Source organism: Gouania willdenowi, chromosome 7, assembly GCF_900634775.1.
Source record: "Gouania willdenowi chromosome 7, fGouWil2.1, whole genome shotgun sequence".
Taxonomy (NCBI): domain Eukaryota; kingdom Metazoa; phylum Chordata; class Actinopteri; order Blenniiformes; family Gobiesocidae; genus Gouania; species Gouania willdenowi.
The window spans coordinates 977,002-999,462 of record NC_041050.1 but is presented as its reverse complement, the minus strand read 5'-3'; the positions used below and the strand labels follow the sequence as shown (position 1 = coordinate 999,462).

The 22,461-nt window shown below is 35.8% G+C and overlaps 2 protein-coding genes across 3 annotated transcripts in view; one reads left to right on the top strand and one right to left on the bottom strand.

Annotated features, from left to right (window-relative positions):
- Positions 1 to 274: 274 nt before the first annotated feature.
- On the bottom strand, positions 275 to 17,176 carry LOC114467383 (oxysterol-binding protein-related protein 2-like). 2 transcript variants are annotated; one of them, XM_028453618.1, is made up of 15 exons: positions 17,074 to 17,176; positions 15,570 to 15,683; positions 13,602 to 13,713; positions 11,565 to 11,640; positions 9,731 to 9,865; positions 8,641 to 8,738; positions 8,477 to 8,557; positions 8,216 to 8,398; positions 6,060 to 6,167; positions 4,941 to 5,030; positions 3,541 to 3,667; positions 3,075 to 3,197; positions 2,211 to 2,334; positions 1,994 to 2,084; positions 275 to 799 (listed from the first exon to the last, which is right to left on the bottom strand). In XM_028453618.1, the coding sequence occupies exons 2-15, from the start codon at positions 15,604 to 15,606 to the stop codon at positions 697 to 699; spliced, it is 1,488 nt and encodes a 495-aa protein (XP_028309419.1). In that variant the 5' UTR covers positions 15,607 to 15,683; positions 17,074 to 17,176; the 3' UTR covers positions 275 to 696. The 2 variants fall into 2 exon arrangements, with proteins under 2 accessions (XP_028309419.1, XP_028309421.1); XM_028453620.1 differs by lacking the exon at positions 8,477 to 8,557.
- A 1,393-nt stretch (positions 17,177 to 18,569) lies between these two features.
- Positions 18,570 to 22,461, top strand: part of LOC114466504 (uncharacterized) — a 17,223-nt gene continuing 13,331 nt past the window's right edge. Inside the window, exons 1-2 of the mRNA XM_028451971.1 lie at positions 18,570 to 19,097; positions 21,044 to 21,268. Coding sequence (XP_028307772.1) covers positions 18,570 to 19,097; positions 21,044 to 21,268 — 753 coding nt within the window. The remainder of the gene's footprint in view (positions 19,098 to 21,043; positions 21,269 to 22,461) is intronic.

Genomic DNA, 22,461 nt, shown 5'->3' with positions numbered 1-22,461 from the left:
ATTGTTGAATATCTTTGAGTCTCTGATATTATTATTATTATTTTATTGATGTGACAAAACGAGTCAAACCTCTGTTTATTTTATTTTTCAGATGAACATCAGACGTCAGTAATCTTTAACTTTTGAGCTTTAAATCATAAAATAAAGAACAAAGTTGTTTGTATTCAGGTTTAAATGTGAACTTTAGTTTGGTCTCTTTGTTAACGGCTGATTTTTACTGACTGTAGTTTTTCTTCCGAGAATAATAAATGTAATAAATGTAGTGGTTTGTGTCTTTGTGAAACGTTGAAGTTTCCTGGTCTGTAGTTTGAATCCTGCTGCTGTGTTCAACGTCCTCTGAGATGTTTTTTTTTCACAGATGAGCAGATTTCTGTGGTTGTAAATTGAATGAAACTTTAAATGTGAGCTCCTGTGGGACACAGTGTGTGTGTGTGTGTGTGTGTGTGTGTGTAACCATGATGTCACGTTCGATTGGCTGAAGCCATCATGTGATCTTCTCTCCAGGTGAGTTTACAGTTTACCTGACCTACAGCAGCGTTCCCTCCAGGAAGTTTAAAGACGTTCCTCCTCAGGTAACCACGGTAACAACAAGCCTCTGCTCATCACAAAGTCACAGGTTACCACGGTAACAACGAGCCTCTGCTCATCACAAAGTCACAGATTCTAAGAGAGTTAAAGTGATCCTATCAGACGCCGTCAATAAATGTCGGGACAGTGTGAGTAGTTCCTGTCGAAGTATCCCCCGCTGTAGAGCCAGTCCTCGGCCCCCGTGTGAGGGCTGGAGCCCTGATGGAACCACCTGAGGAAACCATAAATCAATAACTACATTAAACTCATCACCACACACAGTGTCCATTGGTTCCAAATAATTCTGACAAATAACACATTTTCACATTTATTGAACTAACAGGGAACATATAATATTTTTCATAATAAATCAATAACATTAAACGAATCACCTGCATAAAAAACAAACATGAAAGTCCAGCAGGTAAAAATATAAAAAATAACCAAACATTGTTTACAATCTGTGATAAAAAGTCAGCTATTGAAAGTGTGTTTATTGTTCTGCTCCAACGTAAATCATTATTTTTACACTTTAGTTAAATGTTACATTTTGTTCCCACTCCAATCATTTAAAGCTCTTTAGATTTTTAGTCTTATTAGTGTTAATGATCTTTAAGACATTTAAAGTCCTAGTGGTGATAAATGAAGTTCATTTGAATAAAAAATAAAGAACCCAACGATGGTTGTAAATGAAGCCATGCTTTAATCCTTTCCTAGGTTTTTTACTGTGTTTCACTTCCAGTTCAGACTAACATTTTCAGACTGTGGAGGACCAGACGTAACCATGGATACCAGAAACAGACCAATCACAGCTCTGAATGGGAACTTATAGCGTGTCTCACCTATGACATCACACTACGGTAAAAACCAAAGCTGATTTTACAGCACTCAGAAATGTTGGCTTTATTTACATTTTTCTCATACTACAAACATTTAAACATACACGTCATAAATCAAAATGATCGTTGGATTCTCTATTTTCTATTGAAATTAACTCATTTTATCACCACTAGGACTTTAAGTCTTTGATTCCTGGAAGTCCATGAAATGGAGCAGCCATGTTCAATGGTTGATTTGTTGGGCAGGATTTTACATTAGCTCCGCCTTCTTTCTTTGATGTTTCTCATGGGTTTATTTTTAATTATTCTTTTTATTTAATCCTTTTTTATTTATGGATAACAGTGTTGTACCTTCTTTTGATGTCTCACAGCCTGCAGTCAGCTGAACTCTGCAGATCGCTAGGATATTATAGTGATTCTCAGGAGGAGTCCATGGGATTATTATTAGATTTTGCTTCAAGAAAACCAGTTCTTTCTATCTGAGTTCTGATGAACGTTACCAACTGAACCTCTATCATTAAACCTGATGTTCTGATAAAGCTGGAGGTTAACGTCTAACACAGGAAGGAACGTCTGCTCTCACTCACCTGGGGGTCCACTCTTCCTCGTCCTTGGAGCGTTCCCTACGAGCAGCTCTCTGTTTCTCCTCCAACCTCTCCTTCTCTCTGCTGGACAAGTCTGACAAACACAGACGTAGAGTTTGTTACAGAGAGCTCCACAAAATATATATAAATAAATAAATAGATAAGATATTCAGTCAGACTGTTTAGTGGGAGGGGCTAACATGTGAACTACGTGTATCACCTATGTCTCCGTTCTCCATGGCGCGGATGTCCGGCCTCAGCCTACTGTCAGTGGGGGCCAACAGTCGCTCAGCACCAGGCTCCAGCTCGTTCAGCGTCATGGCAAAGCTGGTAAAGTTATACATCTACGACACATGACGGGGACAGTTAACCTATAATAATACATTCAAATACAACAACACCTTTAAAATACAGCATCTAGTAAAGCCCAAGTTATTAGGAATTTTTGGGGCTGATGCCAATATTTGGGACCTTAAAAAGCCAATAAATTGCCTAATAACGATAAATCAGCCGATATATGAAAGAAAAACGTTGATACACACAGGATACAGGAAGAAACATCAATAAGTCATTTTTGTCTTTCGAAAAAGTTCATGTGCAGCCGCTGAGTGTTTATAAAAAGGTCAAAAATTGATGCGGAAGCAAAAATTAAGAGGCAAATTTATAAATAATGAAACGTGTGCATTACGTTATTTAACTTAAAACAAGGGACTAAACTAGGTTTTAATGAACAATGCAGGTGCTTTCAAAACAATACATGAAATTACAAGTAAAATAAAATAAAAATATATATATTAGGAAGAACCTTTATAAAATGATTACAATGAAGAAATGGAGTGCAGTAGATGGAGGTGTGGTTTATCAATGAATCAAAATAAACAAGTAAGAGAGTTTTGTGTTGGATTTAAACTGAATTTATTCAACAAAGTGTTCATTTATTTAATCATCACTTGGATCAGAGGAGACGTATTTCATGTCTGCACCAGATTCTGACCAATCACAGAGCTGCACTCATACTGAGAGATATTTGACCAAACCCTGGGGTTAGGCTTAATTTATATCTATTTCACATGGTGATGCTGACCTGAGCTGAGTGTGTCGGCCGTGGCGTTATTCTCCATAACAAGGCACTTCCTGGTATCACAGTCACCGTTTCCTGAACGTCCGGCATTTCATCTGCATCGTCGCCTTCACAGCTCTGTTGTTCCTACACACACACACACACACACAGGAGTGTGAGTCTCAGGGGGCGGGGCAGGAGCTCAGGCTGACAGATGTGCATACACGTGATCCACAGAGCCACAGGTTGAACATCAAGCAACGATGCATGTCATTCCAAAGTAAACGTATGGATTAGTGCTGGCAATGATCTAATCATCCACTACAGTCTGAGCAGCAGAAACACTACAGATACAACGTACGCTGTCACCTTACCTTCACTAAAGCCACCAGACGTTATAGTGAAAGGAGAAGTTCAGCAGAAATGAGAACAAGTCACACTGAGGAACAGAAGAAAAGCCCCGCCCCTCCACCACCCAGGCCCCTCCCACCTGTTTAGGCTTCTTAGCGTCGCCTCCAGACTTCTTCTCTGACTTCCTGAAGGCGTCGTAGACCTTGGGTTCCACGCTGTACATGCACTCTGTCCACTTTCCATAGATCACTCGTCTCTTCTTCTTACTGAGGACGGTTAGAAACACACTTTTTTCAAAACAATTTTTCAAAGATTTTTCAAAATATTTTACCAAATTTCCATGACTTAGTTCTGAATCGTTAATCTATTCACGACCATTAGAGTTCCTTTCCAGTGTTCTAGTGTAACAGTGTTCCATGGTTCGTAGAACAGTGGAACAGGAAGTTCACGCTGTGTCCAGGGTTAGGGGTCAATTATAATTCTCAAATATAATTCTCGTGTAATTGCTAATTAACTACAATTATGCCGTCATTATGATCCAAACTGTAATTCTAAAAAGTCTGTCGCCATTGTAATCGTAATTTAATTGTAATTGAGTTCAGATAATGGACTTTGTAATTGTAATTACCATGAAATGAACTAAAAGCTGTCGATTACAATTTAATTAAATGCAAAACAGGTCTATGGCTTACACGTATGCAGTAAACAATTATGAAATATGTTTCATATACATTTTCCCCACTATCTAGAAGAGTTAGAATTGGAATATAATGGGTTTTTTTAAAAATAGGAACGATACAATTCTACAGAATAACTATATTATAAATGTTACTGATGTTTTGTATAAAGAGTTTATAGCTAAATTCTAACTTCTGTCCCTAGTTGGACTTTTACATAAGATATAATAATAAATGCACTAAAATATAAATGTAAATATGCTAAAACAACATTGTACACATACTTACACAAACTGCATACAATCAATACAACGCTACATGAAAAAAGTTAGTCAAATTGTAATTGAACTTTAGTAACTGAGAATGTAATTGTAATTGATTTTCAGGGAAAAAAAAATAATTCTAATTTATTTGTAATTGAAAAAAATGCTGGTTATCGCAAATATAATTAATTTGTAATTGAACATGGATCATAATTGTAATTGAAAAATGTAATTGACCACAACCCTGGTTTTGGCCACCACTTCTCTATCATAGCATCATAGAGTGACACCCATATTTCTTTTAAATAACGATGCATCAACAATTGAATGTAACATTAAACAATATCTAACTAAGTGCGACCATGTTTATTTATAATATTATAATTCAATTTTACAGACACATTAAAAGTGATGTACAACACAAGGTGTTAGGGTTCACATCCCATAATAATTTAAACATCAAAATTAAATAGGCTTTATTTCCAAAACCGTTAAATTATTCCATGACTTTTCAAGTCTGGAAAATGTTTTTTTCCAGGAATTTCATGACCGTGTGACACCTGCAGAAAGGAAAGGTCGTGTTGCCTTGTCTTTCTCACCTTTTGTCCAGGATGCAACCTTCTACTTTATGAAGCTCCTTCCCAAACATTCCACATGGTTTGAAGTTCAACACACACTTGTCTCCAGTGCTGAGAAACACACACACACACACACACACACACACACACACACACACACACACACACACACACACACACACACACACACACACACACACACACACACACACACACACACACACACACACACACACACACACACGCACACACGCACACAGCCTGATTTAAAAGTGAGGAATGATCAGCAGTAGAAACTAAAACATTAGAACATTAATCATAAAACTTGCTGTTTCAATGTAATTAACCCTTAGAGGATGAACTTCTGCACTCTGTTCATTAAAATGATCATTTATCCAAAAGTAAAGCAGATAAATTGTTCAAATCGCTACAGGAGTGTTTACAAATGTCTTGTTTAATTTTCTACAGTCAGACATTTATGATCAATGTGTTTTGTGTGTTTATTTACTAAATATAATGAAAAAACATTTCAAATTTTTGTATTTTCCTATTTATAACACAATTTTAACATCTTTAACTAGGATTCTAGGGATATTAATTATTTTAAGATGCTCCAAAAAATGGAACCAGAATGAGAAAAAATACTAGTTCAGGTTCAGACAAACCCTATAGTTTCCCCCTGGGAATATGAAAGTATTTCTGATTCTGATTACTATTGCTATCCTTAGAGGGTTAACAGACTAATGTCAGCACTAAAGACGTGGTTGATGTTAATTTAATGATATTTTACAATAAAGGAGGAATAATTGTCAGTATTTTGTGTAATTCTTGTATTAAAAATCAATGAACATGTCAGGTTTTCACTGGTGTTTTGGAAAATGTGGTGTCCATTTTATTCAATGACTGACTTTGTAGCACAACCAGCTAACACCAGTTAACCTCTGTCACCACTAACTTTAAGCATCACATTACACTGTAACAACACAGAATTCCTCCAAAATAAAACAATAAAAACATCCTCTTAATGTTTAAAAATAAATATTTTCCTCTTCTTTCATCCCTCATTGGGTGGGTTGGATGAATCCACGGTTGGATGAATGTGACACTACTCTAAATGATAAACAGGTAACTTTACTCTACCTGTGGTTGATAATCTCCACAGCTCCATACTGTTCTAACCACAGCTTTCCCAGGATGATGTTGTGTACGCAGCACATGGGGTTGGTCCACGTGTACACTTCCTTATGTCTGCAGCAGAACGCACACATTAACATTACATCATCTGTTTTAATCATCAGGCATTTTATTTATTTCTGTTCATTAAAAAGGCTTCATTTTATGTTGTGCAAACCTTAGTTTTATTCAGAACACTTTGCTGCTTTCTTGTGTTAATAATCATCTATCTATAAAGCAGCAAAGGTCTGTGTGTGTGTGTGTGTGAATGTGAAGCGAATATCTCCCCGACACGGAATGAGTTCGACCTGAAACTTAGTCAATGGCTTCCAAATATCCCGAGTGTGTGTATCTGTTATTTTGGAGTGATTTGGTGTTCATAACATTCATGTTAAGATTACGACCCTCTCTGTATTGAGCGCGCTACTTCTGGTTCCAGGTTCATGACGTCACTGTGTCACAGTTTGTTTGGGTTTAAAAAGAAAAGAAGGTCAATATTAAAAACATTTTTGTACTGATAAAAGTTATTTAAGTTAATATTTCATGGTTTGATGTAAATTTTCTGTTCAAAACAGGGGACGGGACTTGGATAAGCAAACTGCTTCTCTCGTCTCCTTTTTCGGCATGGACAAAACAAAACAAAACAAAACAAAAAAAAAAAAAAAAAAGGAATAACATAACTTCTGTGAATGCAACCATGTCGGAAATAAACTGAATAAATAAATAAAAACGGTTATTTAAAATTATTCCCGTGATCCCAAACTTTGTTAAAATCGCAGGTCACAGACTCAACAGAGTCCACTTCCTCCTCCGTCTCCATCTCTGTATCATGCTATCATTAGCATCTCAAACATAGAGCTCTCTGAATAGATCATTGAAACCATCACCCACTGATGAGTCTTTTACAGACAAGTTTCCAATTGTATAAACCATATAACTGTCTGTGTAATTGTTCACTAACGCACTGTTTCACTATAGTCAGTATTGACCTCAACCCGTTCAATACTTCATCTGATAAACTGTAGATTCTCTGTGGTGCCGTGTATGGAAGTTAAACTCTGACCACTCGGTTTGAAGGTAAACAATGATTTTTGTTTTTTAAAAAAACAGCTGAATTGTAGATACAGTAATACTTTAATTTAATGACTCTTGTAGTTTGGAGCTTTATGTTTTGTTTTGTGTAGTTTTGTTACTTTGTTCTGATTGGTCCTACAATGGCTATGGAGTTTGGTTATCAGCGTCTCAATATATAATAAAAATATACTAAATGAATAGAATAACACAAAAAAACTGAACAATATTTATCCAAAAAGCACACAGATCAACAATAGAAATGCACAAAAATATACAAAAAGGCTCCAAAAACACACAAAAACATACATTACAGATAAATACACCAAACAAAAACAAATATAAAAATAAGTAAAAACAAAAAACACATTTATCATGTTCATGTCTCATAGAATTAAACCAGATAAATCACACACTATTTTATTTAACACCCACAAATAAACCCTTTATAATACTACAGAGTACAGAGTATGTACACCTCTATGTACATCCAACCTTCAAACACATACTCATTTGGACATAATTAACAACTCTACTTAAGCTCCTCCCACTATATGAATACATACTTCCGACGGGGACTGTACTAGTAGTTTCTCAAACGCATATAAAATGTAGGAGTATGTAAATGTCCCCTTATTATTATTTTTATTTTATTTTGTATGTAAACTTTGTCAAATGTATTTAATAGTGGGTCCAAACATGTCAGTGTTGTAAATATGAATTAATGTCTTAATCTTATTACCTTTAGAAATAAAAGAACACGTCTGGAAAGAGGAAAAAATGTCCAGAAAAGACATTGAAATATGATGCAGAAGTGTCAGAAATGCAGCAAAATACATTAAAAGGAGCAAAAATATGGCAAGAAAAAGTGATGAAAATAGGTTAAAATATGGTGAGTTTGGTGGAGTTGCAGAAAAAAAATAAAAATAAGCAAAAATGGGCTCAAATTGTTCAGAAATCTGGCGACCCTCTCCCCGTTACTCACGATCCTAAGGTTCTTTACAGTATGACTTTCTATCCAATAACTAACTAATATTGGTCCTTCTACTCACTTTATTAACTCCAGCGTCATGGTACCTTTAGGCTCCGCCTCCATACTTTTGCCCCAGAACTTGAGTTTTGGGTAAATGGATCCGTGGAACTCAAACTCCTGCTTCAGAGACTGAGCGTGGAAGGCGCTGATGGGGGGGTGGTGGCTCACCTGCTCTGAGATCAGTCTGTAACCCTCGTCCTCCCTTTCAAAACAAAAGCATTCACAATTAACACTCAGAAGAAGGATTATCGTATAATTGTAAGGTGTGTGTGCTTTTCACCTTGTGGTTGCATGTTTTTGTATTGATTGATTTGTGAGTGTTGTATCAGTGTGTAGAAACAAAACACCGACACTTCTCATTCTGATGCATAAAAGCAGATTGTTTCCACGACGACCCACTGATAGGAGGCCCTGACCCTTGTGGTGAGATCCGTTCTAACGTACCTTGTGAGCTCAAACGTTTCCCCCAGTAAAGGGTTAAAAGGTTTTCCAGTCCTCTCCCACTGAGATGCTACGGCCGACACGGCGAAGGCAGCGACAACCTGCAGGAAACACGCAGACTTTCAAAGTAAGAGCTTTTGAAGAATAAATTCATTACAACGTAATACATTAAATCATAAAAAGTTACAACTTCTTTATTTTAAATTGAGCGACATTTCTACACATTTTCAGCCTGCAGCGCCATCCTGTGGGTAACAAGGTAAAGTGCATGTCCCTGTGAATGCAGAGTGACTGGTTTAAATCCAATTTCCCACAATGCATTTAGAAAATACTTCACAGCTGATCTGAGGACTCTGAAAAAAATTAAAAAGCAGTCTCCAGAGGTCAGTGGCCACTTTAACCATAATAATAGTAAAGTAAAGCTGACTGACGCATTTAAACGAAACAGAATTTATAATAAAATGTTGTATTACTTTATAGTTTCAGCACAAAATACAAATGATAAATCAAAGAAAAAAAAGGAAACACCTTCCTGTGCAGTGTTTATTATGTTACACACACTTCTATTACACACACCAACACTTTTAATGGTAGTAATGAAGTGAAAGCAGCATCCCACCAATGAGGTCAGTCTCCACGGAAACCACAACACAAGTGCATTAGCAATGACATTATAATTTATGATTTTAATTTGATTTAATTATTTCTTAAGGGCTGAGTACAGTGAGTTACTGTACATCATTTTATTTCCTCATCTAACTAATACTAACATTAATATTTTTTAATCCTTTTCTCTTGCTCTTCTTTCAGTGTTTATCTCATTTTATTTAGTCTAATGTGAGGCAGCAAACCCTCAGTGTTTCCACAGTGTGTGTGTGTGTGTGTGTGTGCAGGAATATTCAGCTTTTTAGTTTTTATGCGAAGCACTTTGGGCTGCTTTCTTATGCATGAAAAGTGCTTTAAAGTTAAAGTATGAAGGAGTGTTTAAAAAAGGATTTTGTGCATGCATACTGAATTATAAGTATAAGTATAAGTATATTATGAGTATGTTTGTATTTACTCACACCAGAGCTGGAACAGGACGTATTATTACCTGCATGCGGTCGATGGAGTCGGACATGCTGCAGGCTTTGTGGATCAGGTGTGTGTGTTCCATGTACTCTGAGAGTCTCTGGAGGAAACTCAGCGGCTCGTTGAACACGACCGGCATCGCAATTTTAGAAAGCTCCTGTAACACCAGAATAAATGATGATGATGATTTTACACCCCATTAATATTCAAGTTCTCACTTTGTTCAGCATTAACTTTACAAAACAGTTAATTTATAACAAACACTTTGACTGAAGGAACCACACACATTAAATATACACAATAAACACATTAGGCAACACTTTACTATCTTTGCACTCTTGCCTACTTACATACTGTATTCACTGATACACATTTACAAAGAGAAATGACACATTTTGTTTACTGTCGACAAATGAGCTCTGACTCATTCACTGCATTAACAACTAAAACACACATCAAATGACAGTTATTTAAATGAGCTAAATAAGAGGAATATAGAGTTTTCTCCATCAATAATCCAACAGTATGCGGTGAGTCAGCTTTCTGTTTCAAATTAAACAATTACTGTTTTAAAAAATATGAATGATTTTCAGTGTTAATTGTTTTAATAGAAGTTTGATTAAAACCTTGGTCAGTAAAAATAATAAATAAAAATAATCAGAACAAACATTAAAGAAAATATGGTTTAAAATATATATATTTTTAATCTGAGGTTGATTACAAGTTTGATTAAAAGCTGAATTAGTAATAAAATGAACCAAAAGAGACTAAAATAAAGAAAAAAAAGGTAAAAAACTGTTGGTTGAAGCGAGCAAGGTTTAAATCTAATATAGGCAACTGGAGGCCCAGGGGCCGCATTCGGCCCTCATTCTAATTTTATGCGGTCCCCAAAGTAAATGTACAAAATGACGAAAAAAATACACAAAGCAAGATCAAGAATATATTAAAAACACGAAGAATTACAACATTGCAGGAAAATACAGTAAAAGACAAAATTAAAAAAACACAAAAAATACTCCAAAAACACACAAAACTACTACAAAAATTAACAAAACAACAACAGAAATACACAAAATGACTCAGAAAAATATACAAAATTACAGAAAATGACAACAAAAGTACACCAAAAGACAGAAATAACAAAAAAATGACTTTACAGTACAAACAAACAAGCAAAATGACAACAGAAATACACAAAAAATACTTCAAAAAATGCAAAATGACAGCACACATACACATGTATTTTACAGGAAAAATACACTAAATGACAACATAAATGCACAAAATGCCTCACAACAAGCATGACAACAGAAACACAGAATGACAGAAAAACACACAAAATTACTATAAAAATTCTTTGTTCTTTCCTGTATTAATGCTCAGGTCGCTCATTATTCTAAATGCTGACATGAATGTTGATCATGTGACCCGCTGATCAAACAAACACATTTTTGTGGCCCTGCTGTGAAAAAAGTTGCCTCCGGTTTAAAGAGAGAGTAAAAAAACTCCAGACGCTGTATTTGTTAAAACTTGATTAAAGGTTTAACTACAGAATAAAACTCAAATTAATGAGAATATAAGTTTAAAAAAAAGACTAAAACAGACAAAATTAATGATAAACTAACAGTTGAACTGCTGTTAAAAGTCTTAAAGTCTATTATAATCTATTCTGTGCAAATCAAATGAAAGAGAATTAATAAAAATTCCTGTCACTGTTTGACATTAAAGAGAGATTGATGAATGAAACTGATCAGGAAAAATATGAATTAAAAGACTGAAATAGATTAAACTATAAAAGCATGATGAGTTAAAGCAAACATCCAGAGATGATACCAGACTAGAGGAAACAGACTCACCATGCCGATGCATTTCTTCAGCACTCCCCACATGCTGAAGTTGTTTCTGGAAATCATATCGGCAGGCAGCGACTTCCTGGAACACATTTGGATGATTTAATTTTAAAAATCAAACGTAAATTGAATCTACTGATGAACTTTGAAGCGTCTGTTAGGTACACGTGCAAACGCTGGCGTGATCCTTGAACCCAAAGACCGACGTGGTTGTGCAGAAATATGCATGAGCACACGCTCAGACAGGAGAAAGATAACAGGAAAAACCTGTTCGGTGGACCCCTGCAGAGAGGGGGACCAGAGGCTATGTGAGGATGTGGGCGGGGTTTGCTCGGCCCTCGGGGTGTACAAACAACACGACTCACACAACTGCTCCAGGAAAACAGTGTGAAACAAACAAGAAACAGACCGAGAGTATCTGACAAATGATCCTAAAACGAGACACGCCACATATTTAAACCAAAGTCTGGGAGTAAAGGTTCTCCCATCACTTTTTAATCTAATTTATCTTTTCTTTTCAAAATTTCAAACCAAATATTAACATGACAGGATGTGAAATTATCTGGAATTTCCAACTTTTATTAATCAGCAGATAACACAGGCACTTACAAATTTTAAAATCAGTCTTTGTTTGGCTATTGGTAAAAGTGTTAGCTGTCTGTATGATGAAATAAGTGTCCCTTTTTAAAAATAGAAAATAAATGAGTAAGAAAAGTATTTCCACCAAAAACCAAGATCAAGTTCAGTATAAAAACCATTAAAAACAAGTAAAACCTTATTTAGTTTTACAGCAGATATCATGTGTTACACAAAGACAACCAACTGTTACTTACCTCAGCATTTAACAAAGTGACACAGTCATGGCTATGTATGTGAATATTCTACATATGAACTTGGTATTTGAATGTGTTTATAGAAAATAGTGCCACTATGACTTGTTTGCTCAGAATAATAGAAGGCTTCACATACACCAGCACTGTGCTCACACAAGGTTTAATAGAAACATTTCAAAAGTGTTTGGATTTAAGTTCATACTTTAAATGACAAAACTATTTATTATTAGGACCTAAAGTTTCTGGTGGTAGTAAATTCACTCAGCCTATTTTTATTTTGTTACGTAGCTGGATGTCGTCACATTACATCACTGAACTTTTAGTAAAACTTAACATTTTAAGAACGTATTGATACATTAGATTTTGAGAATGTGTTTCTGGTTTTCAGGTTTCCAACAACTTAAAGCTGATATCTAGAGTTTCTGAGAAATCTATGTTTATGTATGATTCTTTTGAAATTCATAAAACAAGTCTTTTACTATGGTCTACTGCTGGTGGTCATTCATAGACATTAATGTATAAACATTAAGTCCCTCCTTCATCCTATAGACCCCTATACAAATGGAAATGAGCGCAGAGTGCACCCAGCCAATAGGCTTCCACTTCCTGTAGCGAGGGCTGTCAGTCAAAGTGAACTGTGCATGGAAACGAGACCTCGCGTCTCAAACAGGGATCACTCTGAGCAGCACAGCATCATGGAGGAACGCTGTAAAACTCCAAAGTTACCCATTCCATGATTGCCAACGTCTAAAGCTTCTACTAAAAAAGAAAAGAGACGTCTGGGTACAAAGCTTGTGGGTAAACATCTTAGTGACAGCAACAGAATTTATCTGGGAGCTGTTTTTCAAAGGGGGAGGGGCTTGCTGCTTTTAAAAGGATTCTGAACGGACCAGGATTTGGCGACTTTTCTCATGGACAGGTAATAAACATGTTTTAATCAAAAGTTATGGCACTCTAACAATAAACGTGTAGTTTTTGTAGTTATGCGATTTTGATATGTTTTGCAATGCGTGTGCACAAACGTAGAGGCGTGGCTTCTGGTAGATTGATTAGTAGTTTAAAAATTGCAGTACAGTTGCATGTGTGACTGAACTTCTTGGAGTGCAAAACATTTCTCACAATAACAACAAAGTGCTTTTTACACATTTAACAGCTTCAGCATTTCATTCAATTTCATTTGAATTGACATTTTCCCGCGAGGTCGTCTCACCTGCGCTGCCACACTCCGTTCTCGTGCGCTGAGCTGCCATCGCTCACGTGTTTGTTGTCAAAGACCAGAGCGTCTTTGAAGCTCACCTCACACGAGTCGTCTGACTCCAGACCTGAGGAGATGAGGTCACCACTTTATCATCACACACAACATAAAACGACACTGAAATATCCAGAACCAAGAACGATGACATAACAAAAACCTATTTGATTAAAAAGTAAACAGAAATAAAAACATATACAGTATAAAATGACACAAGAACTTTCCAGCAAACTAATAATAGCTTACTGTAGATTGCAACACAGTAGATATTTAGAGATAATCTGTGTTCTGTAAGCAGTGATTTATTCTCATTAATGATAAGTTTGTGCACAGCATGTGGTCTAAAACAAATAAGTTATCATATAATAACTATTATCCTCCGGGTACTCCCACAATATAAAAACATGACTGATAGGTTGAGTGGAGTAGGAGTGAATGTGTGTGTGAGTGGGTGTCTGTCTGTGTTGCCCTGCGATGGACTGGCGCCCTGTCCAGGCTGTACGCCTACCTAGCGCCCAATGTTAGCCAGAGATAGGCACCAGCAGACCCCCAGGACCCTGAAAATTGGGAACAAGCAGGTCTGAAAATGGATGAACGAATGGATACTAACCAGTAGTGCTGCTGGATGGTGTGAATAAATATATAATTAACAGTATTTCTCAAATTATAACAGTTTCCTGGTATATGATGTATTGTTTTGGTTTTTTTAAACACAACTGAGTGTAAACTACATCTTCTAATGATATACAGAATAATTATTGCAGTGAACTGTCATAGGGAGGGAATAATGTAAAAAAACAATGATATATAGGTCCCATATAATGATGCTGTTTACAAAGAGGTGTTGATGCACATCTCAGTGATGTTAATAGCTAGTGTTCCTCCTGCAGCTGCACAATATGTTGTTTGATCAACATCAGATTTTTTTAAAGCCAAAGAACATCAAAGAACAACAGACATGACTTTTCTTTTTAGTAAAAGTAAACAATCAAGTTGTTGTTTTTTATACTAGAAATTAGGGATGTAAAGATTAATCGTGAGGCAGTTAAAAATTGATTCAAAGGTGTCACGGTTCACATCAATACTCAATCAATACTGAATCACAATACGAGAGAATGAAAGCCATAGTTTGTTTATTTATATTATTTATTTGTCCAAATGTTAAAGGTGCAGTCTGCAATTCTTGTAAAAGTGACTTTTTTGTCATATTTGCTAAAGCTGTCACTATGTAAGGACAGCTTTACATCAAACTAGTAGTCTGTGTGAAAAAACAGACTCATTGAGCCTCATTTTCAGCTGCACTTTTAAAAAGAAAAGGAACTATTACGTAGTTTTGCATAGCTTACTGTAGAGCCAGAATTTAAATGAATAAGCTTCTTCCTCATTTGTGCTATTTCTTTATTTATTTCATTCAGGATTTTTTTTTATTAAATTGCATTGTTTTGCATAGTTTATCAATGAAAGATAAAAGAAAATGGTACAGTATTTTTATTTTCGAAGAAAAAAATGAATATTTTTCAGTCATCATTTGTCTACAGTCTCATTTTGTAAAATAAATCGTGAATCAAATCGTATCGGGAGTTGAGTGAATCGTTACATCCCTACTAGAAATACATTTTATTGAGATGAAGAATTTTAGCACATTTATAGTCTTTCAAAAAAGCTTTTAAATCTGACACATCTAGTAATTACATACTCTGACCAGTAGGTGACGTACTGATCACACACAGCTTTAATGTAATCAGAATCAGATATATTTTGTTGATCCCAGAGAGAAATTACTTTCCTACAAAAACTCAAGAAAAATTACAGATAAAGAACAAACACTAAACAAAAAAAAAGAAATATGAAAACATACATATTTAGGTAAGAGTGTTAATTAAATGAGGATAAATACAAGTGCACACAAGCTTCGTCACTACTCACCCGTCTCCGCGTCGTAAAACTCCTCCTCGCTGTTCATGCTGAGCACAAAACGTCACACACGTGCGTCACTCGATCATGTTGCTTTCGACTCAACGACCCGAACATCCCAGACGCCTGAAACACACACAGTTATAGTAGTGTGTGTTTAATTACACACAAAGACAAAGGACGAGATACTAAAGCAATACTAGAGTTACCAGACTGAGCCTAAAGTACGATACACATCTGTACTTCAACTTTAGAAGAAAAACTAAATAAATTACTTAAATTAATCAACACAGAAAACCCCTAAGAATAACTGACGGGATGGGACCCACAGACTCACAAGCATTTTAATGGAAAATACTTTTTTATAAAACGGTAATAAATATTTTAGGTTTAGGTTACTTCAGGGTTTGGTTTTTATTAATTCATTATTTGACCAGCTAGTTCTTCTATGTTTCTTTAAAATTATCTTTTTGACAATTTTTTTGTTTCTCTTTATGAAAAAAAAAGGCATTGCAAATAACAGAACATGCAAAATTTAATTCCACAACAACTTTTGTGATCAACTGTGATTTCATAAAATAAACATATATTTAAGTGCACATTAATACCATATTGAAGTTTGTTAAAATAATTAAAAAATATATATATTTTTTTTGATTGTGGCTTCTAATCCCGGAAGACAAATCACTGTTGAACGTTAAACGTTTTGTAAATAATAGAAAAATCCGCAGAAATCTACTTTTACTTCTTTACACTAAACAGTAACTTTCATTAAACAAGAGAAACTATAGGAATATTTTTGTCTGACTACAATGAATATAATAATAATAATATATATATATATAATACATATGTTATTGTATACACCACTATGATCAATATTACTCATAAATATAATAATCATAATAATTAATTGTATTTAAAAAGCCACCCAAGGACATTTTACAATAAAAACACAATAATAAAAGTAATTTAACACAACAATACAGATTTCAAAAATCAGTTTCACATTGTAAAATATTTTTTAAATTATACAATACCTGAACAAAAGGAGAATCACTTGTTCTCTCATTTTCTTTACTCTCTTTATTGAAAACGTAAATAAATTATGATAATTAAATGCTGTTTTTCTAAAATATGACCTGTGTGTGTGTGTGTGTGTGTGTGTGTGTGTGTTAGTGTTAAAAGGCGCTTCATTAGATTCCCCCTAAAACAAAGAGGAAAGTTAAAATTGTCATTATTCATAGGCTATTATAGTATTATTTTTCTGGTGTAGTTTATCTTAAATAAAGCATTGTGTGTTTCTGAAGCAAAGTGTGTGACACTCCGGATTTTAGATATTGTTTGTATTTTTCGGTTCGGCCTCTTTCGGCTCTCACCGTTCGTCACCCGAGAAGCTACCTAGCCGTTAGCATCCAAGCTAATTGACTTTAAACCGGGCACAGACGAGCAGAGACACGCTGAGTCCGAAGCACAGCGTGTAAAAACATTTAAATGTCGGTTTAATGTGGTTTACCTGTGCGCTGGTGTCAAAATGTCTCCTTTGACAACATAAACAAGCCGAGATGTCTGAGGCTGGGCGGAAGTAGGCGGCAAGGACATTCTGATTGACAGCTTCTTCAGCCAATCAGGAGCGAACAGGAAGCTCCCCAACAAATCAACCCCGAAGCTGTTTTGTCTTTTTATGATTCAACACAAAATTACCTTATTTTCCCTTTTGTGTTTTACTATTAGCCCTTATAATAATAATAATAATAATAATAATAATAATAATAATAATAATAATAATAATAATAATAATAATAATAATAATAATAAAAACGGTGATGATGATAACAATAACTCCATCAATATCATATATGATGTGCTTTAACAACCAACATTTCCCCAATAAATTAATATCCTATACCTTATCTAATTCAAAAGTAATTTATACACCATTTCAGTATAAGTTCATGGGTCATTGACGTGACACCTAATTATTCTGTCCAACTGCATTTCTTTTAGTAAAAAAAAAAAAGAAGGTTTAAATGCATAAAAAGATACAAAATATGTAGTAACAGTGTATGTGTGCTCACTTTGATTTTTAAATTTTATATGTTACTAACTAAATGACTTCTGTCATTTATTCTTTGAATAAAAGTGTCCAAATATCATGTGGAGTGACTGTCTGGCCATGACTGCTATTTTTTTTAATCTTTAGAGAGAATCTAAATCTATTCACATTTATTTTCTGCCCTATTTTAGTTATATTATAGTCCTGTATAAGAATTATAAGTATTTCTATTTTTATTTTTATCATAATATTCATGCAAACATTGCACGATGACCCACATTTTATTAAACATTATGCAGTCAAATCCTCATATACGACATTGACACTTACCTAAACACATTAGGTGATTAAAAAGCTTTTAAAATTTCCAAAATTTATGTGGAAGGTCTGACTACATGTGATTTATTTAGTGTTATTTTTGACAGCAGATTTAGTTTTCTTATTTCAGTCCTCATGACTCAAATTAACCCTTTCTTATAAAATAGTTTCAAACGTTTTTGTTTTTTTTGTTTTGTTTGAATACGTTTTGTTGTTGTTGTTGAATATTATATTATGACAATATTTTAATATTTAAATTTTAGATATTACAAAAGTGTGAAGAGTGGCAATATTTCAATTTATAATGTACTCCACCACAATATTTACATTTTATTATGTTTATTGAAGCAAAGTATCATATTTTGTACCATCTATTAGGTAAAATTGCTGCTCTTCTTACTTATAATTACTTTTATTTTGTAAAGAGAACGGACGTCAGAGCTGATGTGAGTATTGGTGAGTCAGATTCTCTGCTATTGTGTGTGGTGCGCGCTGTGCCAAATATCCAGTCAGTTCCTGGAGGAGCTCAGTCACACTCACAGGATGAACCTAAAGCTGTTTGGACTCATTCATCTAAACGTTTTTAGTTCATTTTAGTCACACAGTTTGATTTGTGTTTGGTAAATGAGGAGAAGAGGATGAATAAGGACGGAGATAAAAGCGTAAAGTCTGCTCCTCGCAATCAGAAACAAACCAAAGCTCAGCAGCAGCAGGTAGTGGTTCAGACTCAGAGAAAGAATCAGAATCAGAATCAGCAGCACAAAGAGGAATCACAGTCAGATCATCTGAACAAAGCAGGTAGAAGTTCCATCAGTGCGTCCTCAGAGAACCTCAGGACTCAGAGGAAACTCTCCGACGCCAGCAACGCGTCAGAGGACCTGAGCAAAGACTCCGGGTGTTTGTCCGGGAAACTGTCCGACAGCAGCTCGGAAATATCCGACTGCACCTCGGACATCAACAAGGGCGACCATGATGTGAGCTGGAGCTGGACGGACAGCGGAGCGTACGGTGCGCCGTGCGTAAAAGCGCACCAACAGGACGCTGCTGGGGCCGCGCTCAGCCTCTTTAACACCTCCGGAGCTTTTCTGGAGCTCATGATGGGGGAGACTCCAGAGGACCTGGTCCGGGAGGTCGAGGATCTGCGATCAGAAAACGAGTACCTGAAAGTAAGCCTCAATAATCCAGTAATAAGATAATAAAAAGTATCCTCAGGGCAAATGTGCTGCTTTACAGAAGTCACTGAGATCAATAATGATCTCAGTTTTACTAAAAACTGAGATCATTATTGGGTTTTACAAAATATTACTGAAGAAAAAGCTCAGAATTAGGAGATGTTGTTTCACAGCTTCTTGTACCAACAGAAGTTGTTATTATTATTATAATTATTATTATTATTATTATTATTTTGAAGTCTCTTTTGGCTTGAAGTCTTTCCAGCATGATTGTGCAGCACAATCTCATGTGAGCTTTGTCACAGATGTTATGTTTTTACCAGCGTTATAATTTGTTTATTCATCTTTGAACTGTCTAACTGAATAAAGTATCTGACATGTTTCAGTAAATCCTTTAGGAAATTAAAATGGGATAAGGAGCACGTGATTAGACTTTGGGATCAGTTTAGAAAAAAAATCAACAAATCCCTACATTCAGCTCTATGATCTGGTTTTACAGCACCTCCTGTTGGTGACTATGCACATGACATGCTCTAGTTGTAAATTTCGTTTTTCTTTCTGGTTAGATCACACAACAGCACAGACACGTGCTAGAATAATGTCTTAAAGCCTTTAATGTGTCAATGATTACATTTTTATGGAGCCCCAGACATTACATGATATAGATTTTTTTTTATCTCTTTTGTACCTTTAGAGTAAGATTGGAGTCTTTTCTTCTCTGTTATCATGTGTGAACCGATGCTGTGGTGACCTCTGACCTCCAGAGCCGATTTTTCAAAGTCGATGTCAGTCTTCATTAGTGACGTCACTGCCTGTGAAGAAGCTTAAAGCAACAATCACAAATCAACACTCACCTAAACACTTTGTACTTTACCCTGAAACACCCCAATAAACAACAAATACACGTGTTTATAATCTAATTCAGTTTTAGTCGTATTTCAGTCAACTCTTTATTTTTAGTCTAGTTTATAGTCGACTAATCCCAGCACTGTTTAAATTGACTTGATCCTCTTTACGGTGCTAAACTTACTTCTACAAACTGTATTATTCACCTCACACACGTCAAACATTATTAAATAAACTGTGTGTCGTTTAAGGGCCAAACACGGCCATTTTATTCTAAATGTGGACAGAATCACAAAGATTAGTCTTAATAATGACAATGATTCATTAACTTTATAATCATCTATATACTTTATATAGGCTAATAAAGTAAAAATCATTCAACAGAATATGTGATGTTCAGCTCAATGTTTGACAAGCTTTGTGTTTCAAAGTGAAAAATGTCTGTGACAAAAAAAATCTGTTACCAACAAAATGTCTATTATGAAAGAATTATCTGAAACAATAAAATTGCATGTTACAGCAAAATTGTCTGTTACGACAAAAAACAAAAAACATTACTTTATGGAAAAAGTGAAGTGTACATTAAAAATAGTCTGTAATGACGAAATATGTCTGTTGAAGACAATAAAATAATAAAAATGTCCAGTATGACAAAAATGGTCGTTACGAATAAAGAGTCTGTTATGCATGAAATGCAAAAAAAAAACAGTTACAACAAAAACAAATGTTAGTTAAGACAACACTGTTTGTTACAAATAATTAGTCTGTTCCACATGTATGCTACGACTAAAGTGTACGTTACAAAAATAACAACGATCACTGTGACTAACCATAGAAAAGATGGCGGCTTTCTGTTCTTATTCTGAAGCTGAACAGTAGAAGAAGAATCTTTAGTCTGTAGGCGCCCCCTACAGGAGGAAAGAGTACTGCCTACAGTGGTTTTACGATCAAACGGTATTATACACGTTATACGTACACGTTCTATACATCATCTGATGATATAAAGTCAGGGCATGTGTTAGAAGTGTTAGAAGGGAGTTAATTTTGGGAGTTTAATGATTGTTGAACATGTTTTTAAATTGTTTTGTCCTCAGGATGAGGTGGAAGAGCTTCGCTGCGAGATGCTGGAGATGTGCGACATGTTCCAGGAGGACGAGGTTTTCCAGCTACAGGATCTGCGGCGGCAGCTGGAACAGGCCAATAAGACGTGTCGCATCCTGCACTACCGCCTCCGTAAGGCCGAGCGCCGCAGCATCCGCGTGGCTCAGACCGGACAAGTGGACGGAGAGATGGTCAGGAGCCTGGAGCACGACATTAAGGTCAGGGGACGAGGGCTCTCCAACACTCCGTAGATACACTCGCTTGGATACACACATACACGCTGGGATTGAGTCATAGTTTTAGTGTTCTGTGAGTTTTAACAAATTTCCTTGATTTTTACTCTCTGGTTCAAAAACCTTCAGTTTCTACATCACTGGACTCTATGACTACTTCCTCTGTTAAATGTCTGATATCTCTAAAGGTTCAACAAAGTTCAGAACAAATCCTAGAAAAGTAGAAACTCAGAACAAGACAAAGCACAAATCATTAGCATCCGTCAATAAAGTCCTCACAGGAAATCAAACCCAAAGACTGAGGGAACAAACCGTGGGAAAGTGAGGACAGTTCACCAGCAGCCACACCGTGTCCGAGCACTGCTTTAACAGTGAGTGAAGGTCATGAGGGGATGAGGCACACCTGAGTGTCAACAGGAGGGAGCACCCTCTCATCACGTTCAAACTGAAAAGACACAAATCAGGGAAATATGGTGAAAAGGTAGTCCTCATAGAAGCAATTAAAAACCCAATGGAAAAGAAAACTTGTGGGTATAGAACCTATGACCTTCATTTCACACACAGCACCACAGAATAAATGAAGTTAACCCACCACGCCCTGATCATGACATGCTGACAATTTCAGGGTCAGCGTCGATGACATTTTGAATCAGGTTAATAAAATAATGAGTTAACGAGTCGATAACTCAGCTCTGAATGAGTCACATGGTTCCTGAACATCACATGTTTTCGCAAAGGTTTTAGTCTCGCTCTGATAAATCCCAATGTTTCCAGTCATCAGTGATCACATGCTCGTTAACGTGTGGCGTTCTAATCGTACACACTGTAGAATGGTCGACTGCAGCTTGAGTCACGGCGGTTTTCCAAAGTGTTTCCTGCTGTGTTTAAACGTCCACACACTACTTCCTGTGTGTGTTTGTATCACATATTAAAGTGCAGTGAATTCATCAGATGAACAGACGTGTGTTTGTGGTGTTAGATTCCTGAGCCTCGCCCACATTCACCTCACTCCACATTCCCGTCCCATGAATTCCCTCATAAAGTCTTCACAACGACAGCTGCTGGGAAGCATCTTAAACCTCTTTTTCACAGAGGGGATTAAAAACAAAGACGTTAGGACCACACTGAACACTTTGAAGTCATGATAATAAACATGATAATAAACAGCACAATATCAG

Bases quoted from the DNA above. Each gene is read 5' to 3' on its own strand.
- LOC114467383 (XM_028453618.1), bottom strand. From the start codon at position 15,606: ATGAACAGCGAGGAGGAGTTTTACGACGCGGAGACGG. The intron at 8,739-9,730 runs GTAATAATACGT...TGTTTCCTGCAG, and splicing joins ACTCCATCGACCGCATGCAG to GTTGTCGCTGCCTTCGCCGT. The intron at 2,335-3,074 runs GTCAGCATCACC...CATGTGTCGTAG, and splicing joins GGCCGACACACTCAGCTCAG to ATGTATAACTTTACCAGCTT.